Source organism: Lactuca virosa, chromosome 9 (assembly GCF_052849685.1).
Source record: "Lactuca virosa cultivar CGN04683 chromosome 9, Lactuca_virosa_CGN04683_v6, whole genome shotgun sequence".
Lineage (NCBI taxonomy): Eukaryota > Viridiplantae > Streptophyta > Magnoliopsida > Asterales > Asteraceae > Lactuca > Lactuca virosa.
The window spans coordinates 48,941,760-48,963,143 of record NC_136434.1 but is presented as its reverse complement, the minus strand read 5'-3'; the positions used below and the strand labels follow the sequence as shown (position 1 = coordinate 48,963,143).

The window sequence follows — 21,384 nt, the reverse complement described above, 5'->3', positions numbered from 1 at the left end:
AGTTTATTATAATGTCGAGTTTATTATGAGTTCCTCACACAAATTCGAAGTTTGCTCATGCAACGAAGTAGATTGTTACTACTGTGATTCAGTCGACCCTTTTTTTACACCCTCTTCAGCCGGGCCATATATGTCAGATGAAAATTTTGAAGAATTGAAGAAGGCTGAAGAACAACAAGAAGAGGACAAAGAGTCATCCCGACTTCTCACTCAACGTGGTAATGATATTGCATCGGAATGCAAACAAGCTCAAGAATGGATAGACCTCAATAAAAACAAAATCAAAGAGCATGAAGATTGGATAAAAAAGACTAAGAAGGCAATCAAAACGACTGAAAAATGGCTTGCTGAGAAGGACGAGCAGTTGATACACATTATGGTGCAAAAGGATCGTTTGGAAGACAAAATGAGAATTAGGGATGACTATATAACAATGGAGAAAGAGAAGTACCCATTGCAGTTCCCTGAGTTTAAAAATTAGTTACAAAATTGTTGTAATATTATCATGATACAGATTAGGTTGCAAAAAGGATTGTTTGTTGTTTTTTTTAAATAACATGTTGTAATTGTTATAATCTGCAAACTAAATTTTATAATATAAAAGCTTCATTAATTGTTATAATCTACAAACTAAACTAAAATATGAAAGCATAGCAATGTCTTGTAAGATTTAATAAAAAAATTACAATACATAATAAGTTAACAACTCTTCATTTCAAGGTTGTTTTATATCAAAATCAGCGTCATAGGTTTGTGAGCAACTCGCTGAACCACCAATATTAAATGCCATTTCTGCAGTAGAAATTGTGTGACGTGCTCCACTACCGGACGCCCTTCCAGTACAATTGTTTCTCGTGTGTCCTAGTTGACCACATGTAGAACACTCTTTTCTAATTTGGCCCTCGCCTTGGGATGGAATGCGGTCTGTCTTGGCCTGCCTGGCTGACGTTTATCCATTATAGGTGGCTTAACAATCATCAAATCATCGGGGATATCCCATTCGGATGGCTTTGGCAAAGGATTTATTGATTCCTCATACGTTTTCCTCAATGTTTCGGTAAAGTAAGCATTTAATGCATACCTCGAGCAGTCTTGGTAATTGTTCATTGTTAAACATCTTATGACATGACCACAAGGTATCCCATCAAGTTGCCAATGCCTACATGTATATGTCATATGTTGGAAATCAACAATCACATTTTGTGCCCCCTTTTTGACCTCGCATTTCGTATTTGAGATCATGCGAACATCCCACTTAGTAAAAGTTTTTTTGTTTTCTTTTACAATTTCATTGGCCCAAGGGGTAAGTATTGTTGTTGTTTCCGCTAAAAAAACAGGCAAAATGAAGAAGTTAAGATCAATAACATTAAATTAATAAAACATTAATATTAAAAATTTACTTAATACCTGCAAAGTTACGCCTTTGAAACCATCATTGTTGCATTGTTGCACGAAAAAAATCGATCAACATAAGTATTGGCACCTTACGTGCGTGTCTAGATAATGCATTTATAGACTCCGCACTGTTGGACGACATAAGATTGTATCGGTTCCCTTTAAAATGTGCCATTGACCAAGTTTCTGGATTTATACTTTTTAAGTACTCCCACACTGGTTCTTTTGTCTTTTTCATAACATTCATGGCAGCGTCAAAAGCATCAACTGTGTACGCCCTACAAACCTCCCAAAAAATTCCTTTAACTGTGTTACTCTTCCCGAATCTAGATACTATGTTGAAATACAAATGGACACCACATATTCCATGATGAGCGTGAGGAAAAATGTTGGCAACGGATGTTGCTATAGATGGAGACCTATCAGATATAATTGTAAGCTCCTGCATATTTCCTATGCAATCACGTAGTTTTTGCAAAAACCATGTCCAAAATCGGTACACTCATTTTTGCATATACCATATGCAACCGGTAATATTTGGTTTTGTCCGTCCTTAGTAACTGCAAGTAACATGGTACCTTTGAACTCGCCCTTTAGGTGGGCTCCATCTACTACTAGGGTCGGTTTACAAAATTTGACAAAAGCGCGTACCTACAATACATTGTATATCTATTCAAATACACCAAAATAAAAATGAAAAAATTAATAAAATATTATAATACTAACCGAGCAACCGAGTGCGACGTATAAAAACTCAAAGCGATCATCACCATCTGTTTTAATATGTGTCACCGTACCCGGATTTTGTTTGACCAAATTGTGACAATACGCCGGAAGTTTGGTAAAAGAATCCTCTTTCGTACCCCTTAACAACAACAATGCATATTGCTTCGCACGCCATGCCTGATGGTATGAGATATTGATATTCAATTGAGCATTCATATCATTAATAATATCTTTTCTCCGATAAACTCTACTATAGTCTTCAGCCAAAACATCAACAAGATATTCACCCAAAACATATTTGTTTGCTTGTCGATGATTAGGTTGCAAAATTGTTGAAGAACATGTGTATACATCAACAAATTTATTCACTTGGAAAAGTCCATCAGAATTTTTAATTGCTTTTGCTCTTAGTAACCAAGAATAATTTTTCGAAACACACACAGCTTCATACCTTGATTTGGTGGATCTACTTGTCCTCGTCTGAAAACCTTCTCGAAGACATTTTTTTACCAATACACCGCTTTAAAAGTTCTTTGTTCTTAAATATACTCTCACATTCAATCTTTTGAAGATTCATGTCTACCATCTGTGTTGGGATATCTTCATTAATATCAACTGGGCATGCTGATACAGGGGGCATACCGTAAAAAAGGTTATCGGGAAACTTAGCTTTAACTTCATCACCCAACTCATCTCTATCTGAATTGCTTTGTAGGTCGGTTATATCTAAACATACATCAGCAACATCAACATAATCCCCGTAAACATGCTTTTTTTCATTTTTTTGACTCGAATTTTTTTTCTTTTTACTTTTATCTACTACACGCATATTCATAACTTTAACTTCTTGTTTGGCAACATCATCACAACGACCACCCACATCATTAAGATATGTACCAACATCATCATCACCAACATACTTGTATTTCTCAGGATCCACATAGTTAATAGGTGAATAACTAACATTAACATTTTCAGCAACACTGTGAAACTGAGGTACACTAGGAGTATTGAAAGTACCTATCGGATCGTTGCTTCCTTTATAGCTGCATAAATTACCAACCGACTGATTTCCACTATGACCACCCTCATTAACCTCATCTACTTCATCAACCACCACAAACACTTTCACAGCCCTTCCTCCACTACATTTGATTACATTTATCAACATTCTAACATCCATGTCTTCAACTATAGCTATATAATAATTTAATTCAGGATGATGGAAACGAAGACTAATTCTATATTTGTCTAACAAACCAATTTTGCTTCTCACCAAAGATACAAAATCACTATAACTAACATACTCAGAAAATATCAAAGCGAATTCAAAAATACCTCCCTGTGGACATACGTATTCCAGATTTGTTTCAATAACTTGTCATCTCCCACCGATTACAAGACAAACCAAATATTCAATCATTTTTTTAGAGAGATTTTAGAGAAATTTCCTAAACAAATAACAACTAAACTGATAATTTTCTACAAAAGTTTATATATAGTAACATTATTTCGTAGTCAAACCAATTGATTTCATAGTCAAATTAAAAAAATAAAAAATAAAAAAAATAAAAAATAAACGTTAATTCGCAGATGGAATATAGAGAAAATCGCAGATGGACACAATCCATCTGCGATTTTAAGCCTGAAATGCCCTATATATACAGAAAAAAAAATTAAAAAAATTCAATCCACCTGCGAATGTACAAGTGGCTAAATCGCAGATGGACCATTCCCATCTGCGATTTTCATGGCCATTTTTGCAAATTCGATTTTTTTTGGCTATTTTCCGCAAAGTGATTAGGATAATTGACTATTTTTGTCATTTTTTTTTTCACCCATCAAAATTGCGGAACCTGAATCATCATTATGAATAATCCTGTAAAGTTAACGAAAATATTGGTTATTTTTCATTAAGATGTTTCAAAAGTCAGCTTTACTAATTAAGTCAATAAGTGATCGCGGAAGAATAATGTTGCAATAAGAGGATCATTAAGCATAATTGATAATATGAATTTGGTGTTGTATAATGTGAATTCATATTGTTAAATAATACTCTATAACCTGAAATACAATTTGCACAACCACAAATTTACATCAAATAAAATACATTTCATATTATTTTCTCCTAAAAATACTAATTTTAGAAGCGGCTCAAGACACACACACCTCTCTCTCTCTCTCTCTCTCTCTCTCACACACACACACATAGAGATAGCAAAATTACCGATTCTGAAAATTCCGGCAACAAACGATGCCGCTGTGCGAAGTCGGACAATACCAGACTGGCGGCGATGCAATTATCAACCGTGGTATAAAGATCTTTTACAGAACCTACGGCGGTGGCCCCGTCAAAGTTCTAATGATCATAGGTACTTCCGATAACTCTCTTTATCTTTCTTCCCTAAATATAATCCAACTGAATTCTTAACGATCATAGGTATTTCCGAGCTCTCTTTATCCTTTTTCCTTGATTATAATCTCATTTCATCATCAAAATGACTTATTATTATTAATTTTTGTCAGGATTAGCTGCGACCCATGATTCATGGAACCCGCAAATCCAGGGCCTCGTCGGAACCGTAAAACCAAACGACGACGATGATGATCGGAGCTCCAGTGAGACAGGTACTGGTATTGAGGTGTGTGCCATTGACAATCGGGGAGTAGGTCGTAGCTCTATACCAACTAAAAGATCAGAATATACGTAAGGATATCAAATTTCGGATCATCTTTTTTGGGTTCATATATTGTGGGTTTTGAAATTTCTCTAGATTTTAGGGTTGATTTTGTTTTATTGAAGCATAAATAAACGAGTTAAATGTTGGGTGCAGAACAAGTATAATGGCTAAAGATGCGATAGCAGTAATGGACCATTTGGGTTGGAAGAAAGCTCATGTATTTGGCCACTCAATGGGTGAGGCAACTCACCTCAACTTTGTTATTTATGAAATTCATGTAGAAAGTACATTCATTGCCTATTTGAAGGAATTTGAATCTTGAAAATCTAAGATTGTGTTTGTGTTGTGGAGGTGGTATGATTGCTTCAAAACTGGCTGCTCTATTTCCGGATAGAATTCAGTCTTTGGCTTTACTTAATGTAACTGGTGGAGGCTATCAATGTCTTCCCAAGGTACTAAACTACAACAAATTATCTTTCATCTATTCTACACTCATGTTTGCTGACCTGGCGCTTAATTAGTTTTTAATTTTCTTCTAAAATTTATTTTCATTTCTGCAGCTTGATCGCCAAACATTTTCCATTGCTATTCGTTTTTTGATGGCAAAAACTCCAGCACAGAGAGCAGCAGTGGATCTGGACACTCACTATACACAGGTCAAACTCAAAAGTCAAATCATCTACCTTTTCCTTACTAAGGGAAGGGGTATTTTAGACTTTTCACAACTTGTCTGATTTTCAAAAGAAGACATGTTTCTACTGAATTGTGCAGGAATATCTTGGAGAATATGTTGGACGTGAAACAAGAAGAGCAATACTATATCAAGTAAGAATTTAATTTAATTATTGTCTACTTTTTTTTACAATTCTGTTTATTTATGAAATATTTTTCCAGGAATATGTTAAAGCAATTTCAGCAAGTGGGATGCAATCCAATCATGGATTTGATGGTCAGATTAATGCTTGTTGGACACACAAATTATCACAAACAGATCTAGAAATGATCCGAAAACAAGGTTTTTTAATATCAGTCATTCATGGCAGGTATATATACATATATATATATATATGATATATCTCTGTTTTCATATCTTTGTGTTAGTTTTAGACTTTAGAAACTGATGATTGCTTAAATTTCTATAGATCTGATGTTATTGCTCAAGTATCTCATGCAAGAAGACTCGCACAAAAACTATATCCACTTGCAAAGATGGTTGAACTTCATGGAGGTCATCTTGTGAGTCATGAGAGGACCAAAGAGGTACATACATACATACATAACATACATACATACATACATACATACATACAGTGTTTTACTGATATATGTGTGCAAACATTGTAAATTTAGGTGAATGAAGCTTTACTTGAATTGATAAGGGCATCAGAGAGCAACATAAGTGCACATGATTGGACAAATTTGTCTGGGAAGAGCACTAGTAAGATTGATCAAGTAGAAATAAGAATCCAGTTTTCAATTTGGATTAAGATTATATTTGGGATGATGGAATGGAATCACAAAGGAATGGAATGGAATGAGAAAGAGAAAGGATTATTATTACGTTTCATTATCATGTTTGGTTGACTTGCAAGGAATGGAATATGAGTCATTTAAACATGGTTTATGTGTAAAACTAGAAAATCAAATGAAATTATATTGGTGAAGAAAGAAAAAGATATATTTTATAAGAGTAAACTTTAACCAGATAAAGATAATTAGCCAAATAAATTGCATAACAATATATTTCATGTTATTTGAAATTAGTCTATACGTATTTCAAACAGTCAAAATAAGTTTATTTATCACTTCAAAAAAATTTGTTTTGCAAAGATAAAAAATTTAAACAAAATCATATACCATGATATCTTAAAATAGAATTATAATAAAAGAAACTTTTAGTCCTTTTCTGAAAATAACAATAAAAAATAATTGAAGTTTTGGAAGTTTTTAAAAACATTATTCTTATCAAAGATGATGCAAGTTGAAGTAATTTTGAGTTATAATATATCAAAATAAAACACCCCTCCCCCATGGAATGAATTTCAGACAAGGCAAAGGAATCACATTCCATGAAGAATGCTCTATTCCATTCCCTCTTTGCAGTAGAAGTCATGGAACACAAATTGTGACATTCATAACTGAAGCAAACAGAAAATTGGTAATAATAAACCAATGTGTGTGTGTGTGTTTTTTCTCAGGTATCTGGTCAATGAGCTGGATTTCCTCTAGTGGATCTAAGTCAGAAGGTGGAATCACTGATGGAACTCTTAGAAGCATCATGCTATACATATTTAGCATTTTTGTTTTATTATTTGAGTACATAAGAAAAGTTCCTAGACGCATAAGGCCAGTCAGGGTAGGCACTGCTCTCACATGATGATGATGATGATGATGATGATGATGATGATGATGTTATGTGGTAAGCAATCAAATTCATTCTTTAATAAGTTTAGTGTATTTAACCTAATAATCTTAATCACTCAAAACCAAATTACCCTGCAGGCAATTTACTGAACATATTGATGTAAGGCTCAACAAAGTGCAGAAAAGATGAATGATATAACTTTATAAGTTATAACAAATAGAAACATATACAAGAGGGAGTTTTGAGTTGCAATGGGATTCAACCCAAAAGCATATAATTTTCGAGTATTTTATATCACTTTTGCTTTTTCCTGATTATACTTAATGTTGTAAATCACTCTTGCTCATATTTTGAGTCAAATCACCAAATTCTTATAGAATCCATAAAAACAAAATGGGATGGTGTTTAATTAAAGCATGTTTTTACTCCTAACTGTGGTGCTTTTTCTGAGAATATGATACAAATATGGTGCATTAACTGTCATGTTTGAGAAAATTTAGGGTTTTAGTTTTACTCCCAAATATGGTGCATTGACTGTCGACGTGTATTTACCTATAGAAAGAACACCACGAATTGATGTTGTACGAACTTGTAAATGACAGATTGAGAAAATCTGTCGTCTACAATTCGTTTCTAGCTGTATGTGCTATATGTGTAGGGATTCATGTGCACCTTCAAGTTCAATCGACAGTCTGGAGTTGAATTTGATGATTCGATTCCAACATCAAACGACTGCAAACCATATGAGTTCTGAACTTGATCATTCAATTGCTATACTGCGTGAGGCCGATAGCAATTCACAAGAACCTAAATATCAATCGGACCACAACAACGAAACCTATGCTTTCCTAAATTTTGTGTTTTCTAGATAGGTTCGCGATAGCCAATATAATCGCAGTTTCACGTCATCAAAGAAAACAAAACAATCAGCTACACACATACATATACAAACAGAGAGAGAGAGAGAGAGAGAGAGAGAGAGAGATGTTGCCCCTGTTGTTTGCTTAATATCGTGGGATTCTCCATGCTCATGATTGAGGAAGGTGGTTGACTGGTTGGGACTTGGAACTTGGCTTGTGTAGTGAACATAAATTATTAAATTAAAAAGGTTAAGTAGCATGTGTGATAATATGCCATTCGGAAATGGAATATTCTATATGGCATTGCATGAAAGAAGATAATTTTTGTTTTTAAAATATGAGACTTACAAGATATTATTTACTAGGTGTGAGACTCATGTATTACATGGGTTTATTTAAAAAAAATTAAATATAAAATTTTAACAATTTGAAAAGTTTGAATTTATAAGAAAAATGAGAAAATTTTTGAATTATTAAAATTAATGAGACTTTAATGTATTGAATACATTAGATATATAAACCTTTATAATAAATACCTTACATATATATTACTTTACATATTAAATGTGAAATTTTAATTTAATAAAATGAAAAATACAATAAAATGACAAGTGGAAAATAGAAAATTTAAAAATTTTAGAAAATGCCATGTGTCCAAATAAAGGAAAAAAGGACATGTGACAAAAAACCTTCATTTATTAGAGTAGATTTAGGAGCTATTCATTAAAATGGCTACAAAGTTGTGCATTCGATTTTTTTTGGTCACGAGGGATATTCTCTCGTTATCTATGATTTTGTACAATGATAGGAAAGATAGAGCTTCTTGGAATGATAGGAGCAGAAAGTCATTAAAAATTATGGATTCTATGAGTTCAAGCTCTTTTAATTTCTGTAATTGAAAACAAAAACAAATCAAAATCCCTTAGACTACAATGTATGGGCAACAGGAATGTGGATGTTATAACATCTAAACTTTGCCACTTTACATTCCAATATATTATAACATGAAGTGAGGATGGTGTTTCCATGTTTTAACATGGTGTTGAGAGAGAGAGAGAGAGAGAGAGAGAGAGAGAGAGAGAGCTCATGTTTCAATATGTTATCACGCCAACATCTACATAACATCCCTTAACATGAAAGGGGTGATGTTCCCCATATTATAAAGGCGTTAAGAGGTGTCGTCTCACAAGTTTCGATCTTTTTCACAAATCTAGAAATCACAAAGAACATGAATAAAATTCTAGACCAGTTTTGCTTCTTGAAATCAAAACCCATATATGAACGGTTGTTCCTAGACTCATCTTATTTCGTTGACGAACAAGCAAAGGAACAAGTTAGGGTTTGGGTTTTAAAAGAAAAAAGACTTCGCTAAAAAATAGGTATTTCTTGAATTATTCAGAACTTAATGACTTCTATGAAAATAAAAGTAGTTCGCTAAGTCTTCAACAACTAACTTTCTTTCATAATAAAAACCAGTGTTGCAGATGTCGGCTTTGGCGGCCGATTAATCAGTGATTAATCGTTTGACGGTCTACAACCGATTACAATTAGAAGTCTTTGGCGGAAACTGGTTAATATCAGTCAAACTCGGGCTTGACGGTCATGGCGCTCATAAGCGGGAAAATTAAAAATATTCAAATATTCAAATTTACAAAATTTTAAATTTTCAAGTATTCAAATTTTCAAATATTATACAAAATATTTCATATTTTCTAATTTTCAAAATTTTAAATTTTTAAATACATATTTTCTTAGGATATATTAGGTTTTTAAAGAGTTTTATTAATAAGTTATTGCCCCAGATTAATCTCATATTAATCCTCATCTAGGCCGATTAATCTATTAACCTCAGGCGACCGTCGAGGTTCAGCCGAATGTTTTTTACAACCTTAATAAAAACTATTTAATAAATACAAGGTTGTTCGGTAAGACTTTAACAACTTTTTTTTAATGACTTCCCTACAAAAGTAAAGGTAGTGTGTGAAATTTTCCACAAACTCAATTTTTTTTTATAGAAAATTGATCTTGTGCATTTATGGAATATGGATCGTTCTTTACAAAATACACGGTCATTTTATGATACTTATCGAAATGATGGTCATTTTCACACACGGGCCTTCCATATATGGTCATTTTAGTTTTGTTGAATGAAATGTTTTTATTAATCAAATATCAAGAACTTACAAAATAAAAAAAAAGATTTTAAAATAAAAAAAAATAAGATTCTTAATCCATTTTGTCAAAAAAATGGGGATCTACTAGATGTTAGTGATTTGTATTTACCAATATGTATTCAAGTGTGATGGATTAATTTGTTGACCAAATATAATCTTGACAAACATTAAGCAAGCAAGGAATGTGCGAAATGCACATTTATTTGAGTTTGTTCAAGATTCAAAATAGATTGTCATTTAGGGGTGAAACCTATAAACGAATGGGGATCTGGGAGCAACGCCCATGGAAGCGGAGTCCAAGGGGCAGAGCCCCTGGCTATGGTCGATTGACCCGATTTTGACTTTGTCTAGACTCTTATTAAAAACCCGGTTTTGTGACAGCTTATGACTGTTGGAAACTGTCTTGTGACAGTTTAGACAATTTTGGGACATAGAAAACTGTTTTGTGACAGTTTTCAACACAAATGAGGTTTATAACCAATTATGGTCATATTTTGTGGTACACTTACGAAAATCATATCAATTTCATTCTGTGGTCTTATTTCTCTCATTCTGAGTCTTATCGAATTGTTGATTTCGGGAGTACCACCAAAATACTTCAATTTGAAAGTGACTACACGATTCTCAAAATTCCAAATTGCTATTACATCCAAATCTCTAACACTAGAAAAGTAAGTACATGTGAGACACAATTTATGATCATTTTAGTAAATAACTTTTTATTTAATGGGAGCCAACCTTTTTGTATTGTAAAGAAAATAAAATGGTCATGCGACGAGAGTCTAGCGATTAAAGTGCAAAATTTCTTATATGATATATTCAAGTTCAAACTATAGTATAAGAAAATATTGTTAGTGTTTCGCGATTAACCTCTCACGTGAGTCCTGAAAACGTTGTTTAGAAGCTACAATTATTATTTTTTATTTTGTTTAAATTCAAAAAAAAATATTTATATCACCTAATTTCACTGACATTATTTTCAAAAAAGATAAGTCATTTAAGAAAAAAAAACACTAAATATTTAATATGAATTCAAAAGGGAAAATAACATAAAAGCCCTTAAATTTTCACAAAAATGTCGGTTTTACCCTTGGACGAGTTTTATGTCCAGTAAAACCCGAAGTTTTGTTTAATTTGTTCATTTTTACCCTTGTAGCCGGTTTCCAGGTAACCTACCGGTTACCTAATGCCAGTAAAGCCCTTGAATTTTCAAAAATATTCGGATTTACCCCTAAGTTTTTAAAAAATGTTCGGATTTACCCTTACCTTGATTGTTATTTTGATTATTATTTTGGTTATTATTATTATTATTATTATTATTATTATTATTATTATTATAATAATAATAATAATAATAATAACAATCAATATAAGGGTAAATCCGAACATTTTTGAAAAACTTAAGGGTAGATCCGAACATTTTTGAAAATTCAAGGGCTTTAGTGGCATTAGGTAACCGGTAGGTTACCTGGAAACCGGCTACAAGGGTAAAAATAAACAAATTAAACAAAACTTCAGGCTTTACTGGACATAAAACACGTCCAAAGGTAAAACCGACATTTTTGTGAAAACTTAAGGGCTTTTATGTCATTTTCCCAATTCAAAAACAGTTAATGAGTTTTTTCAACTTTAGTTCAAGACTCAAGAGGACAACAAGTCAAACCGATATAGAATCAAGGTTAGTGGGTTTGGCTTATTTAGTGAATTAGGTTTACCCGCGCACGCACTTCTCAGGTCCGGTACAAGGTCGAAACGATAACGGCTTTCTGCTGATTGCTGAATCATCTGCGTCGTCGTCTTCGTCGGTAAGAAATCCATATTCACTTCGACTCTCTCGTGCTAACTTGTCTACCTGTGCCACACCTTTAGTATCCTTAATATGAACTTCTTTGGTACAATTGATGCATATAAAGTGTTCGATAAAATGTCTCTACGAGTGCACGGAATCGAGGCAGGTTGCCTCTGGCTCCGGAAAATTTGAAGCCATGTCGGGCTAAGGAATTCTCATCTATCTTCTTCTTTTGAACATTGGCAATGGCTATATCCTATATGCCTTTTTCTTTTTAACCCTAAATATTTTCATATAAGTACCACTTCACAAATCTCAATTCACACCTAATTATATTTTCTCTCTTACCTTTCTAGTCAAATGGATTCATCACCTAGACGCAGCAAATCTATTTTTGAAAAGAGTCCCCTTCTCTCATCTTCATCCAGCTCATCTGATGACAATCTCTTTCTCACAACAATTTTTCTAGCTGCAAAGGCGATTGTTAAATCCACTAAAGTGCTTCTTGGAGATACTACAAGTTCAAGTTCAAGCGGCAATGAGCTTCTTGAAGATACCACTAGTTCAAGTTGCAATTCGCTTCTTCAAGATACTGCAAGTTCAAAGCGCAAGGGTGCTTAATGAAATGTTGTTTTGGTTTCTAGTTTTAATTATATTTAAAATTGATTTATATTTTCTGAAATTAATCTTTAGTTCCCAAATCTCCAATACTTCATGTTGCATCCTTTTTTGTTCTTTCCTTCTCTTATTATCCATAGATAGAAGCTGTTTAGCTTGATATTTTACTTAATAACACAATGTTTTTTCTTTCCTTTTGTTAATGGAGTGTTATTTAGCAGTGATTTATTTAGCAGTGATTATAATCGCTTCTCTTATTGCACTTTCAGAGTTAAAGATGGATGTTGCGACTTCTACCATGGAAACAGATGCCCAAGAAAAGAATCTCAATAAGTGGGATTTCACCTGGTTAGTCTCTCTTTCTTTTTAGCTTTTGAAAGATATTCAACCTTTTGCTTTATTATGAAAACAGGATATGAATTTTGTTTCTGAATTTGTAACTTAAATATTTGATTCACCATAAGCACATCACACATGTCTTTCTTGTTTATCCAAATTATAAATTTTTTGTTTGCAGTGATGTGGAAGTGGATTGCAAGTCTGAGGAAAACGCTTGCATCATATATTCAACACTCAATGTTGACAAAGAGGTATTGCATTTTGTTTCATTTACATCACTCAGTCTCGATCCAGTCCAATACATATCAAACACAATACAAACTGTTTTGTCATGTCATGTCATGTCATGTCATGTCAGCTGTTACTATCTTTATCTTTCCAATTGCAGCTGCAGCCAGATAAAGTAAGGAGGTTGATGTCTGTCTCTAATGGGAAACTTTCAGTGTGAGTTTATTTGTGTTTGTGATAGAATGCAAGATTTGGTTTTTAAACCTTGAGAGAAAGATTTAAAATTTGTGTGTGTTATTGCAGGCATTTTGAGGCAGTTGAAGCTAGATTTCTTCGGGCGTCTTTTAGTGCATTTATGGATGCTTTGACATTAGCAACGAAGACAATTGAACAATTTGGTAAAGATATGGAACTCTGACATGTTACATGTGTGCTCATTAGATGGAATTGTATAACTTGGTATTTGTGGAATTTAGCTTCTTGATTATAGGAGCATAATGGAATTTTTTTTTTTTGTTAAATTACAAGCGTTTATAAATTCTGTGAGCATACTTGCTTGCTTGTTTTGCAGGTGTTTTAGTGTATTGTGATTTATGTGTGTGGTTGGGTTTTTATATTAAGAGTGTAAAAACCCGAAACAAACCAAAAGAATCAATATTTTGATCTGGTTGAGGTTTTTTAAGTAAAACCTCAACCAAACTGAAATACCGAAAATGATGTTTTTTATGTATAAGTTTAGTTGGTAATGTTTGTTGAAAAATGTAAATAAATAATACTACATTTATTATTTCTGAAAAGAACTTACATTTTCGGTTACTTTCTTGAAATAAATGGTGACAGAAATTTTTTTGGTAGAAAAATCATTGATATCTTTTCAGTTAAACCAGTATTTACTCACCAAAACCGGTTAGCAGATAACATCTGTTTACGATAAATTCCAATGAACATGAACACAAGTTATATTACATTAAACTGTGTTGGACCCTTTTATTTAATGGTTTTTTTTTTTGTCATTTTGTTTGTTTAGACTTTAGACTATCACTGTTTTTTTTGGTCCCTCAGGTTTGTCATTTTCTTTGGATTAAGTCCAACGACTTTCAAATTTGCAGATTTGGTCCTTTTCACCTACATTCAAATTTGTGGTTTCGAAAAAAAAAAAACAAAAAAAAACTATAACGGGTAAATCGAAAAATAAAAATAAAAAAATACAATGACTTTTTTAGGAAAATAATAAATTTGAAATTTAATCCTAAAAAAACACAATTCTATTACGCAAGAATTGTTGTAGCACTGTGTGCTTACCACAAAAGAGAAAAGATTACTGCAAAACAGAAGTATCTCAATAAAAAATGTTGTAATTTCCCTAACATAACTTCACGAAATACACTAAACTCTATATCTATAGTTAATTAGTTATACTTATTCCTTCTAATGAATCACATCTACACATACTAATGTGCAAAATGACTATTAAACCATAGAAATACCCTAACATTATAGCCACTTATAAATGAATTCAACAAGAAATATATATATATATATATATTTATATTTTGTTTTTGCATAAAGTCCTCTAATTTTCACTTCAGTATTCATCCAAATAAGTGTAAAGCATTTCATCTTTCTTTGACTTGCGCCTACTGAGCAATGCCTTGAGCAGACGTTTGCTTTTGCTCTGAATTTGATCACCTTCTTTCCATGTCTCTCTATCACCATTCCTCTGCTTTGAAACTGATTTCCTAGGCTCTTGATGCTGCACAACATATATCGTCAAATGTCTAAAATACCCTTCCATGAAATCACTACCAGTAATTAATTATTTATAAGATTTGATGTGGTTTACCCATTGTTGTGGAAATGTGGTTTGAGTTGTTGGACGAGTGGAATTTGGGGTGGAAGATCTTGAATTTGATCTTGAATTTGGAGTATTTGATCTTGACCTACTTGAGAATGATTCAGTATGCAATAGAGGAAATCGAGGTGGTGAAACTGCTCTCTTCTCTGACTCACCATAAACTATGCATTTTTGAAAAACACCATATAAAAGAATTGAGTAAAAATACATTTGCATACACAAAGAAGATTATATGTGAAATTAATGTATACAAACCAAAATCTTTTCTTGTCACCATGTCCTCAAAGGAAAACGAGTCAGGTTGTTGGGAAGCCTGTGGAGAGGGGGAAGGAGAAGGAGAAGAAGAAGGAGATTGCTCTTTTCTGCATATTTTAAAAAAAGAATTATTATACTAAAAGTACAGTTTCTTTCAACTTGATGCAAACTTTTCACCAATTTGCCATCATTTTCATAAAAAAGTAATCGTTTATCCAGACAACACTTTATGTTATGAATTTAATCGAAAACTTTACCTGACTAAAGTTCCAGGCTTTTCATTAATTATAGCTTGAACGACTTCTTGTATGCCAAAAAAAATTAAAGAAAACAATAAGTGACAATCATTGGAGTTCATAAACAGAGAATGTACATCATTAAAAGTCAAAACAATGATAATATATTCTTACCATTCATATGTTCATGTTGATCATGTTCATGTTCACGTTCTTCAACCAATGTGCATTCTTCATGCTTTAATATAGTTCCATTGCCATCTTGAATCATCTCCCCAACTGAACATTATCATAAAGCATCAACCTTTATGACTAAAATCAATGAACGAAAGTAAAAAAAATACATACTCCCTCTATCTCATGAAACTTGCAAATTCCACATTTTTGGGAAGTTTTTAAGCCATATTACATGGGGCTATGGCAAGATGTGGAAGCATACTTTCATGTATTGGTTTATTATAGCATCCTACTTTCATTTCCTTTTATTGCAACATTGCATTCTTAATTATTTTCTTATTAAAACATTATGCTTTTGAAAATCTTACCAATTTATAGAATTTTAATTCCAGAACATTATACTTTGAAAAATCTACCTATTTATATCAAAGTAAGATGCTATAATTAACAAATAAATGAAAGTATGTTGCTATTTCTTGCATTTAGAACTAATTTGAATCCACAAGTACCAGGCAAGACATATCGCTTATGATACTTGGGAATTTTTAAAAGTGACGACTGCTGGGAAACGCCTTCGTGATCAAAATAGCCATGACATGTTCTTACTCGCTACAAAATTAATAAAAAAAAAAAAAATCAAAATTAGACACAAAAATAACGCTTATTTTGACCAAAAAGGACGAACTTGAATTTCACATTTTTAAAGCTTTCTACGGCTATTTTCGATGAAGAGGGTGAGGGCATTTACGTCTTTTGCACAAACGAGAAAGAGTGAGTATACCTTTTTGGATGGGACAAAAAGCTGCAATTTTTTTTGTCTCACGTACGTCAGAAGCAGGACAACCTGTTAAATTATGTTATGTCGTGTCCTGTGTAACTATTTTACCTTTTTGGATGTGACAAACAAAAAGCTGCAAATTTTGTCTAACTCACATCAGTCTCGGTCCCAGTCCAATATACCTCATATGCAGTACAACCTGTCATGTCAGAACAAATGGGTCCTAAAGAATGGCCAAAATGAAAGAGTACCTGTTCAATGCAAGATACTCGAAGCTCTGATCCGGAAACTTCTTCAACCTTATCGTCAAAAATATTGTCAACTTTATTCGAAGCAGCACCCAAATGGTCAACCGTATTGACTATAGCCTTGATGGCATAATGTTTTAATGTGTCAACCACCCTATCAACAAATTGATAGTATATTGTATGAATAAAAATTTGAGATTAAGCTACAACGTTTACATCTGGAAAAAAAAATGTTGACTTTTTAGGTCAAACTCACATTTGCTTTTGGTCATCGTTGGTGTATGATAGTTCAAAGTATTCAGCGGCCGAGTATAATTGCTTTCTCAAATTTGTTAAATCCTGAAAAAAAAAATTACAGATTTTAATTTGGTTTCTTTATAGATAATTGTGAAACTAGAAAGAGAGCGATGAATGCCTTAAGACTTTCCGAAAATAGCAACGTTTCGTGCATAGCAATCTCGTCATAATTGGCTGGCTCTCTTGGAAAAGACATTGAAGTTGATGAAGATAGCGTCTCCATTGAAGAAATTCCCTAAAAAAAACATGAATATTTGTGTAAATTCTTATTTTTTATTATTATTTAGGTCTAAATAATCAAGATTCTTAAGTTGGAGACATAGAGATTCATGGAATGAAGATTTATATATTAGAGGGAGACAATGAGAATCAGTCTATAATAGTTTAGATGATAAATTACTGAAAAAAATAGATAAAGAGCAGTGGGGAATAATTCTTTTTGAATACTTCTGCAACAAACCCAGATAAATAATTCGAGGAAATTCGTAAATTGTTTCTCAAAAACTTGAGAATTACACTCTCATTCTGTCATAAATAGAAAAGAAAGAAGATTCCCACTTTTATTGTCAGAAATTGGCATACAATCCTTAACATACAAAAGCACTAAATCTTCCCCCAAAACTAAACCCTAATTGATTCTTCATCAAAAATATAAGAACACCCATTGAAACTTCTTGACCATAATAAAATATCATTAATTTCAAATCCAACCGTTGGATATTGACCAATGAATTAACAGGTATGCTTCGACTGCCAAATGCAAAAAAGTCATTTTAATAGCGATTTATTAAGTCTTTTGAGTTCAAATCCGCGTTCAATAATGAAATACTTTACTTTAGTAAATGTCTCTTTCAAATTTAAAATAATCCAACAAATTCACACAAACACGCATAAACAATTTAAAATCTGGTCCGGTAAAATACATATAGAAGAAAATCAGAAACTTTCTACGATTTCTCAATAACCCAAAAGAGAAAACCACATAAACAGTATTATATATGTGGTTATGTTGAAGATAAGTCACAAAGACAATGTTTCGAACCCTTAAATTTCTCAAGTTTTTGCAAATTTTCCATGAACTAACAAGCACCCACAAGAAAGAGAGTTCGGGCATTGAGCTGACCTGATGAATCAGAATCGGATTTAGAAATTTAGAAATTTGGTATGTATCCCCAATCAGCTGCTGCCTCTTCGACTTCAATTACTCATGATATACACACAGATTTAGCAGAAAATGATAGATTCTGTCTTCATTATCAAGATTTTGACTAAACGAGTAGAAGAAGACAGCATGTTTTGAGGGTGCTTAGTCGAATACAAGAATGCATGAAACTTGGGAAGGGTTTTAGATAGAGAAAGTGGGAAGAGGGAGAAGGAAAATGGAAGTGAGAGAGGATTGAATAAGGCAAGCACACTGCACATCTAGAGCTTTATTATATAAAAATAGAAATATAGAGTAAAAGGGCAAAATGGGGTTTTTTGTAAATACAGAGATACCTGCGAACAAAAGCCATGAATTGCTCGTTTTATTTTATTTTTTCCTTCTTTTAGACAGTGGAGCTTAGGATATTTTGAGACGATGTGATTCGTGAGAAACATATGTTTTATGTGATTTATAAATTTTAGATGTTTTGAATAATATAATGAAACTTTTAAAATTTAATAGCACAGATAATAATGTTGACATTTCTTTTAAATATGTTTGTGTGGTCATATTTTATTGTTACGGAATACAGATTCAAATATGGAGGATTCATATGTGTTACTTGTAAAGATATATATAAATAATAGTTTTTTTTTTATAGAAATAGAGAAAATGACTGGGTAACATATTGATTTTGTTCATATTTAGTTTATTTTCTTTTTTGTACACTGTATACTATCAAAGGTGTTGAAGTTGTTTGTATTTTACACTTAGTTTATTTTCTTTTTTGTACATCATATACTATCAAAGGTGTTGAAGTTGTTTGTATTTTACACTTGTAATGGGCTGTTGCAGGTTACAATGGTAAACTATGAATAATTTCAACAACTTAGATGGTATATGGTGTACAAAAAAACAAGAGACTAAATGTGAATAAAAATTAAAAACTTTTTTGAGAACCAATATTTGCGTGAAGACTTGAGATATTTTTTTCGGTCAAATTTTTTAAAACCAAAACCACCACACCATCTCTAGTGTATAGTCTAAGTCAGTTGCACCGTAATAAAAAATAATGTTTTTCTTGTAATTTGCATATATGTATATTTATAGTTTTCATGTTTTTCTTTTTCTTATTTTACAATTGAGGACTAAACCGTTCGTCTAACATTTAAAATGTAGAAAGAGGGTAAGAAGTTACTGGGGGGGGGGGGGGTACTATTAGACTAGGTTATCAATGTATGTAAGGGTTTTATTCGTCGTTTTAATTGGTTGTATGTTTATTAAATTCGGTTTAATCAATTTTTTTACTTCTAAAATATTAACTAAAACCGAGCCAAATAAGGTTTGGGTAAATCGTTTTTCAGGTTATTTTGTTTGGTTCTTGGTAAAATATGAATAACAAAAATCAACATTTAAAGTGTATTAAGAAACATTGATTTGTCCAAAAATAACTTAACAAACAAAGTCTAGGCCAGTAAAAAAAATACGAAAAAGCGATGAAAATTATAAATGTGCATTGTGTATATATGCGCATTTGTGAATATTCAAATTTACATATATGCACATAACAGAAAACATCTTTTTTTATTATTATGGTACGATTGGCTTGGACAATACACTAGGGATGGTATGATGGTGTTAGTTTTGAAAAAAAAAATTGATCGGAAAAAATCTTAAGTTCTCACACAAATATTGGTTATCAAAAAAAAAAAAACTTTTAATTTTGTTGATATTTAGTCATTTTTTTGTACATTATAGACAATCTAACTTGTTGAAACTGTTTATATTTTACCATTGTAACTTGTAATAATTGGTCATAAGGGTAAAATGTAAACAATTTCAATATGTTTGATTGTATATGGTGCATAAAAAACGGAAAATGACTAAATATGAACAAAACCAATAGTTCCTTACTCTCTTAAGTCATTTTCCTTAAAAGAAACAGCAAAATATGAATTTGTATTTGGATTAACAAGTACAAATTTTGTTGCAATTTTTACTCATGTCAACATGTAACATCCCAAAAATCAAGGTAAAATTTTCATTTGTAAATTCAACCAAAAACCATAATTATTTACAAAACATTTTTCCCAAAACTAATAATCGCAAATCAGAGTATCCTAAAATCCAAAATCATAAAACCAGAAGGATGTGCACGATCACGCCTTTGTTTTTCCCCAATCATATGAAGTATCTGAAACATAAAACTCAAACCGTAAGCCAAAGCTAAGCAAGTTCCCCCAAATACCACATAACAAAATGTATCCAAAATACATACTGGGTCCACAACCTCTTGATTGGATTACCCCTGGCCCACAACCTTCCGGTTGGATTGCCCTGACCCACAACCTTTCAGTTGGATTTCCTAATACATATTGGGACCAAAACCTCCTGGTTGGATTACCCCCGGCCCACAACCTTCCGGTTGGATTGCCTTGGCCCACAACCTTCCGGTTGGATTGCACTGGCCCACAACCTTTCGGTTGGATTGCCCAGGTTTGTTGACTGGCATCACAAAGCAGTCCAGTCTCAACCCAACCACATTATGTCGACATATATAATAAATAAAACACATAACAACAACCAGATAATCATGTAGATCTTAACATATCACTGTAACATAACAATATTCCAAACCATAATACACAATCTATTGGGGCGTCATTAGTGCCTTCGACCCGCAAGTACAGTGAGGAAAACTCACCTCACAGTCTGAAAAGATAGTAGAGAAAACATTGCTCCAACTGTCAACTCTATGAGTCAATTATATAGAAAACAATGACCTAGACTAAATTCACAGCTCAAAATACCCAAAATGCCCCTAGGTCAAACTTGGTCAAAAGTCAAAGTCAAAGTCAACTACAGCAGGTCGCCACGCCGTGGCCATTAAATGACAAAACAAACGGGTCTTGACCCAGTCGCCACGCCATGGCAACCTGAGCCACGTCGTAGGGACTGGTCTGGGCAGCTTAAACCATTAAGTCATTTTTCTTTCCAACTTCAAGGGCTCCAAAACTCAAATTTGGTCCTTTCTAAGGTCCAAGTGGATAAAGTTTCCAACTTTATCCCTTTAGGCCCTCCAAGAGATTGAGATCTCACTTCTAGGTCTAAATAGGGCAAAAGCACGACTTGACTTAACCCATTAAGAACTTTTCCTTGAAGGCTTACTAGATTCCCATTCCAGAAACGTTTCTAGCACCTTATATTCACATAAAAATC

General features: G+C 32.8%; 5 protein-coding genes across 6 annotated transcripts; 2 read left to right on the top strand and 3 right to left on the bottom strand.

Moving 5' to 3' along the window:
- Window positions 1-777: 777 nt before the first annotated feature.
- On the bottom strand, window positions 778-3,667 carry LOC145138741 (uncharacterized). Its single transcript, XM_079072770.1, has 4 exons — window positions 2,573-3,667; window positions 2,122-2,298; window positions 1,408-2,046; window positions 778-1,325 (listed from the first exon to the last, which is right to left on the bottom strand). The coding sequence occupies exon 1, from the start codon at window positions 3,302-3,304 to the stop codon at window positions 2,588-2,590; it is 717 nt and encodes a 238-aa protein (XP_078928896.1). The 5' UTR covers window positions 3,305-3,667; the 3' UTR covers window positions 778-1,325; window positions 1,408-2,046; window positions 2,122-2,298; window positions 2,573-2,587.
- On the bottom strand, window positions 862-2,337 carry LOC145139216 (uncharacterized). The gene is made up of 5 exons (XM_079073123.1): window positions 2,122-2,337; window positions 1,914-2,046; window positions 1,484-1,848; window positions 1,285-1,325; window positions 862-1,159 (listed from the first exon to the last, which is right to left on the bottom strand). Exons 1-5 carry the CDS (start codon window positions 2,335-2,337, stop codon window positions 862-864), a joined length of 1,053 nt encoding a protein of 350 aa, XP_078929249.1.
- A 581-nt stretch (window positions 3,668-4,248) lies between the features above and the next one.
- LOC145137625 (alpha/beta-Hydrolases superfamily protein) lies at window positions 4,249-7,599 on the top strand. Its single transcript, XM_079071752.1, has 11 exons — window positions 4,249-4,493; window positions 4,648-4,828; window positions 4,956-5,038; window positions 5,154-5,254; window positions 5,363-5,458; window positions 5,574-5,627; window positions 5,697-5,845; window positions 5,945-6,062; window positions 6,153-6,240; window positions 7,001-7,221; window positions 7,305-7,599. Exons 1-10 carry the CDS (start codon window positions 4,376-4,378, stop codon window positions 7,177-7,179), a joined length of 1,167 nt encoding a protein of 388 aa, XP_078927878.1. The 5' UTR covers window positions 4,249-4,375; the 3' UTR covers window positions 7,180-7,221; window positions 7,305-7,599.
- A 4,262-nt stretch (window positions 7,600-11,861) lies between these two features.
- LOC145138255 (transcription factor) lies at window positions 11,862-13,690 on the top strand. The gene is made up of 6 exons (XM_079072360.1): window positions 11,862-12,006; window positions 12,347-12,603; window positions 12,878-12,956; window positions 13,126-13,198; window positions 13,336-13,391; window positions 13,479-13,690. Exons 2-6 carry the CDS (start codon window positions 12,351-12,353, stop codon window positions 13,591-13,593), a joined length of 576 nt encoding a protein of 191 aa, XP_078928486.1. The 5' UTR covers window positions 11,862-12,006; window positions 12,347-12,350; the 3' UTR covers window positions 13,594-13,690.
- An 824-nt stretch (window positions 13,691-14,514) lies between these two features.
- On the bottom strand, window positions 14,515-18,450 carry LOC145138844 (protein ABIL3-like). 2 transcript variants are annotated; one of them, XM_079072857.1, is made up of 10 exons: window positions 18,145-18,450; window positions 17,140-17,256; window positions 16,981-17,063; window positions 16,728-16,878; window positions 16,208-16,307; window positions 15,696-15,800; window positions 15,543-15,588; window positions 15,286-15,392; window positions 15,019-15,191; window positions 14,515-14,928 (listed from the first exon to the last, which is right to left on the bottom strand). In XM_079072857.1, exons 2-10 carry the CDS (start codon window positions 17,242-17,244, stop codon window positions 14,761-14,763), a joined length of 1,038 nt encoding a protein of 345 aa, XP_078928983.1. In that variant the 5' UTR covers window positions 17,245-17,256; window positions 18,145-18,450; the 3' UTR covers window positions 14,515-14,760. The 2 variants fall into 2 exon arrangements, with proteins under 2 accessions (XP_078928983.1, XP_078928984.1); XM_079072858.1 differs by having other exon boundaries at window positions 15,543-15,585; window positions 18,145-18,448.
- Window positions 18,451-21,384: the final 2,934 nt, after the last annotated feature.

Excerpts from the sequence above, each read along its gene's own strand:
- LOC145138255 (XM_079072360.1), top strand. The coding sequence starts at position 12,351 with ATGGATTCATCACCTAGACGCAGCAAATCTATTTTTGAAAAGAGTCCC. Across the intron at positions 12,604-12,877 it reads TGCAAGTTCAAAGCGCAAGG|AGTTAAAGATGGATGTTGCG; the intron begins GTGCTTAATGAA and ends TTGCACTTTCAG. Across the intron at positions 12,957-13,125 it reads AATAAGTGGGATTTCACCTG|TGATGTGGAAGTGGATTGCA; the intron begins GTTAGTCTCTCT and ends TTTTGTTTGCAG.
- LOC145138741 (XM_079072770.1), bottom strand. The coding sequence starts at position 3,304 with ATGGATGTTAGAATGTTGATAAATGTAATCAAATGTAGTGGAGGAAGG.
- LOC145139216 (XM_079073123.1), bottom strand. The coding sequence starts at position 2,337 with ATGAATGCTCAATTGAATATCAATATCTCATACCATCAGGCATGGCGT. Across the intron at positions 2,047-2,121 it reads ACGTCGCACTCGGTTGCTCG|GTACGCGCTTTTGTCAAATT; the intron begins GTTAGTATTATA and ends AATGTATTGTAG. Across the intron at positions 1,326-1,483 it reads TATCTAGACACGCACGTAAG|CGGAAACAACAACAATACTT; the intron begins GTGCCAATACTT and ends CTGTTTTTTTAG.
- LOC145138844 (XM_079072857.1), bottom strand. The coding sequence starts at position 17,244 with ATGGAGACGCTATCTTCATCAACTTCAATGTCTTTTCCAAGAGAGCCA. Across the intron at positions 15,589-15,695 it reads TCAACATGAACATATGAATG|AAGTCGTTCAAGCTATAATT; the intron begins GTAAGAATATAT and ends TTGGCATACAAG. Across the intron at positions 15,393-15,542 it reads AAGCCTGGAACTTTAGTCAG|AAAAGAGCAATCTCCTTCTT; the intron begins GTAAAGTTTTCG and ends TAAAATATGCAG.
- LOC145137625 (XM_079071752.1), top strand. The coding sequence starts at position 4,376 with ATGCCGCTGTGCGAAGTCGGACAATACCAGACTGGCGGCGATGCAATT. Across the intron at positions 5,039-5,153 it reads TGTATTTGGCCACTCAATGG|GTGGTATGATTGCTTCAAAA; the intron begins GTGAGGCAACTC and ends TGTGTTGTGGAG. Across the intron at positions 5,255-5,362 it reads GCTATCAATGTCTTCCCAAG|CTTGATCGCCAAACATTTTC; the intron begins GTACTAAACTAC and ends TCATTTCTGCAG.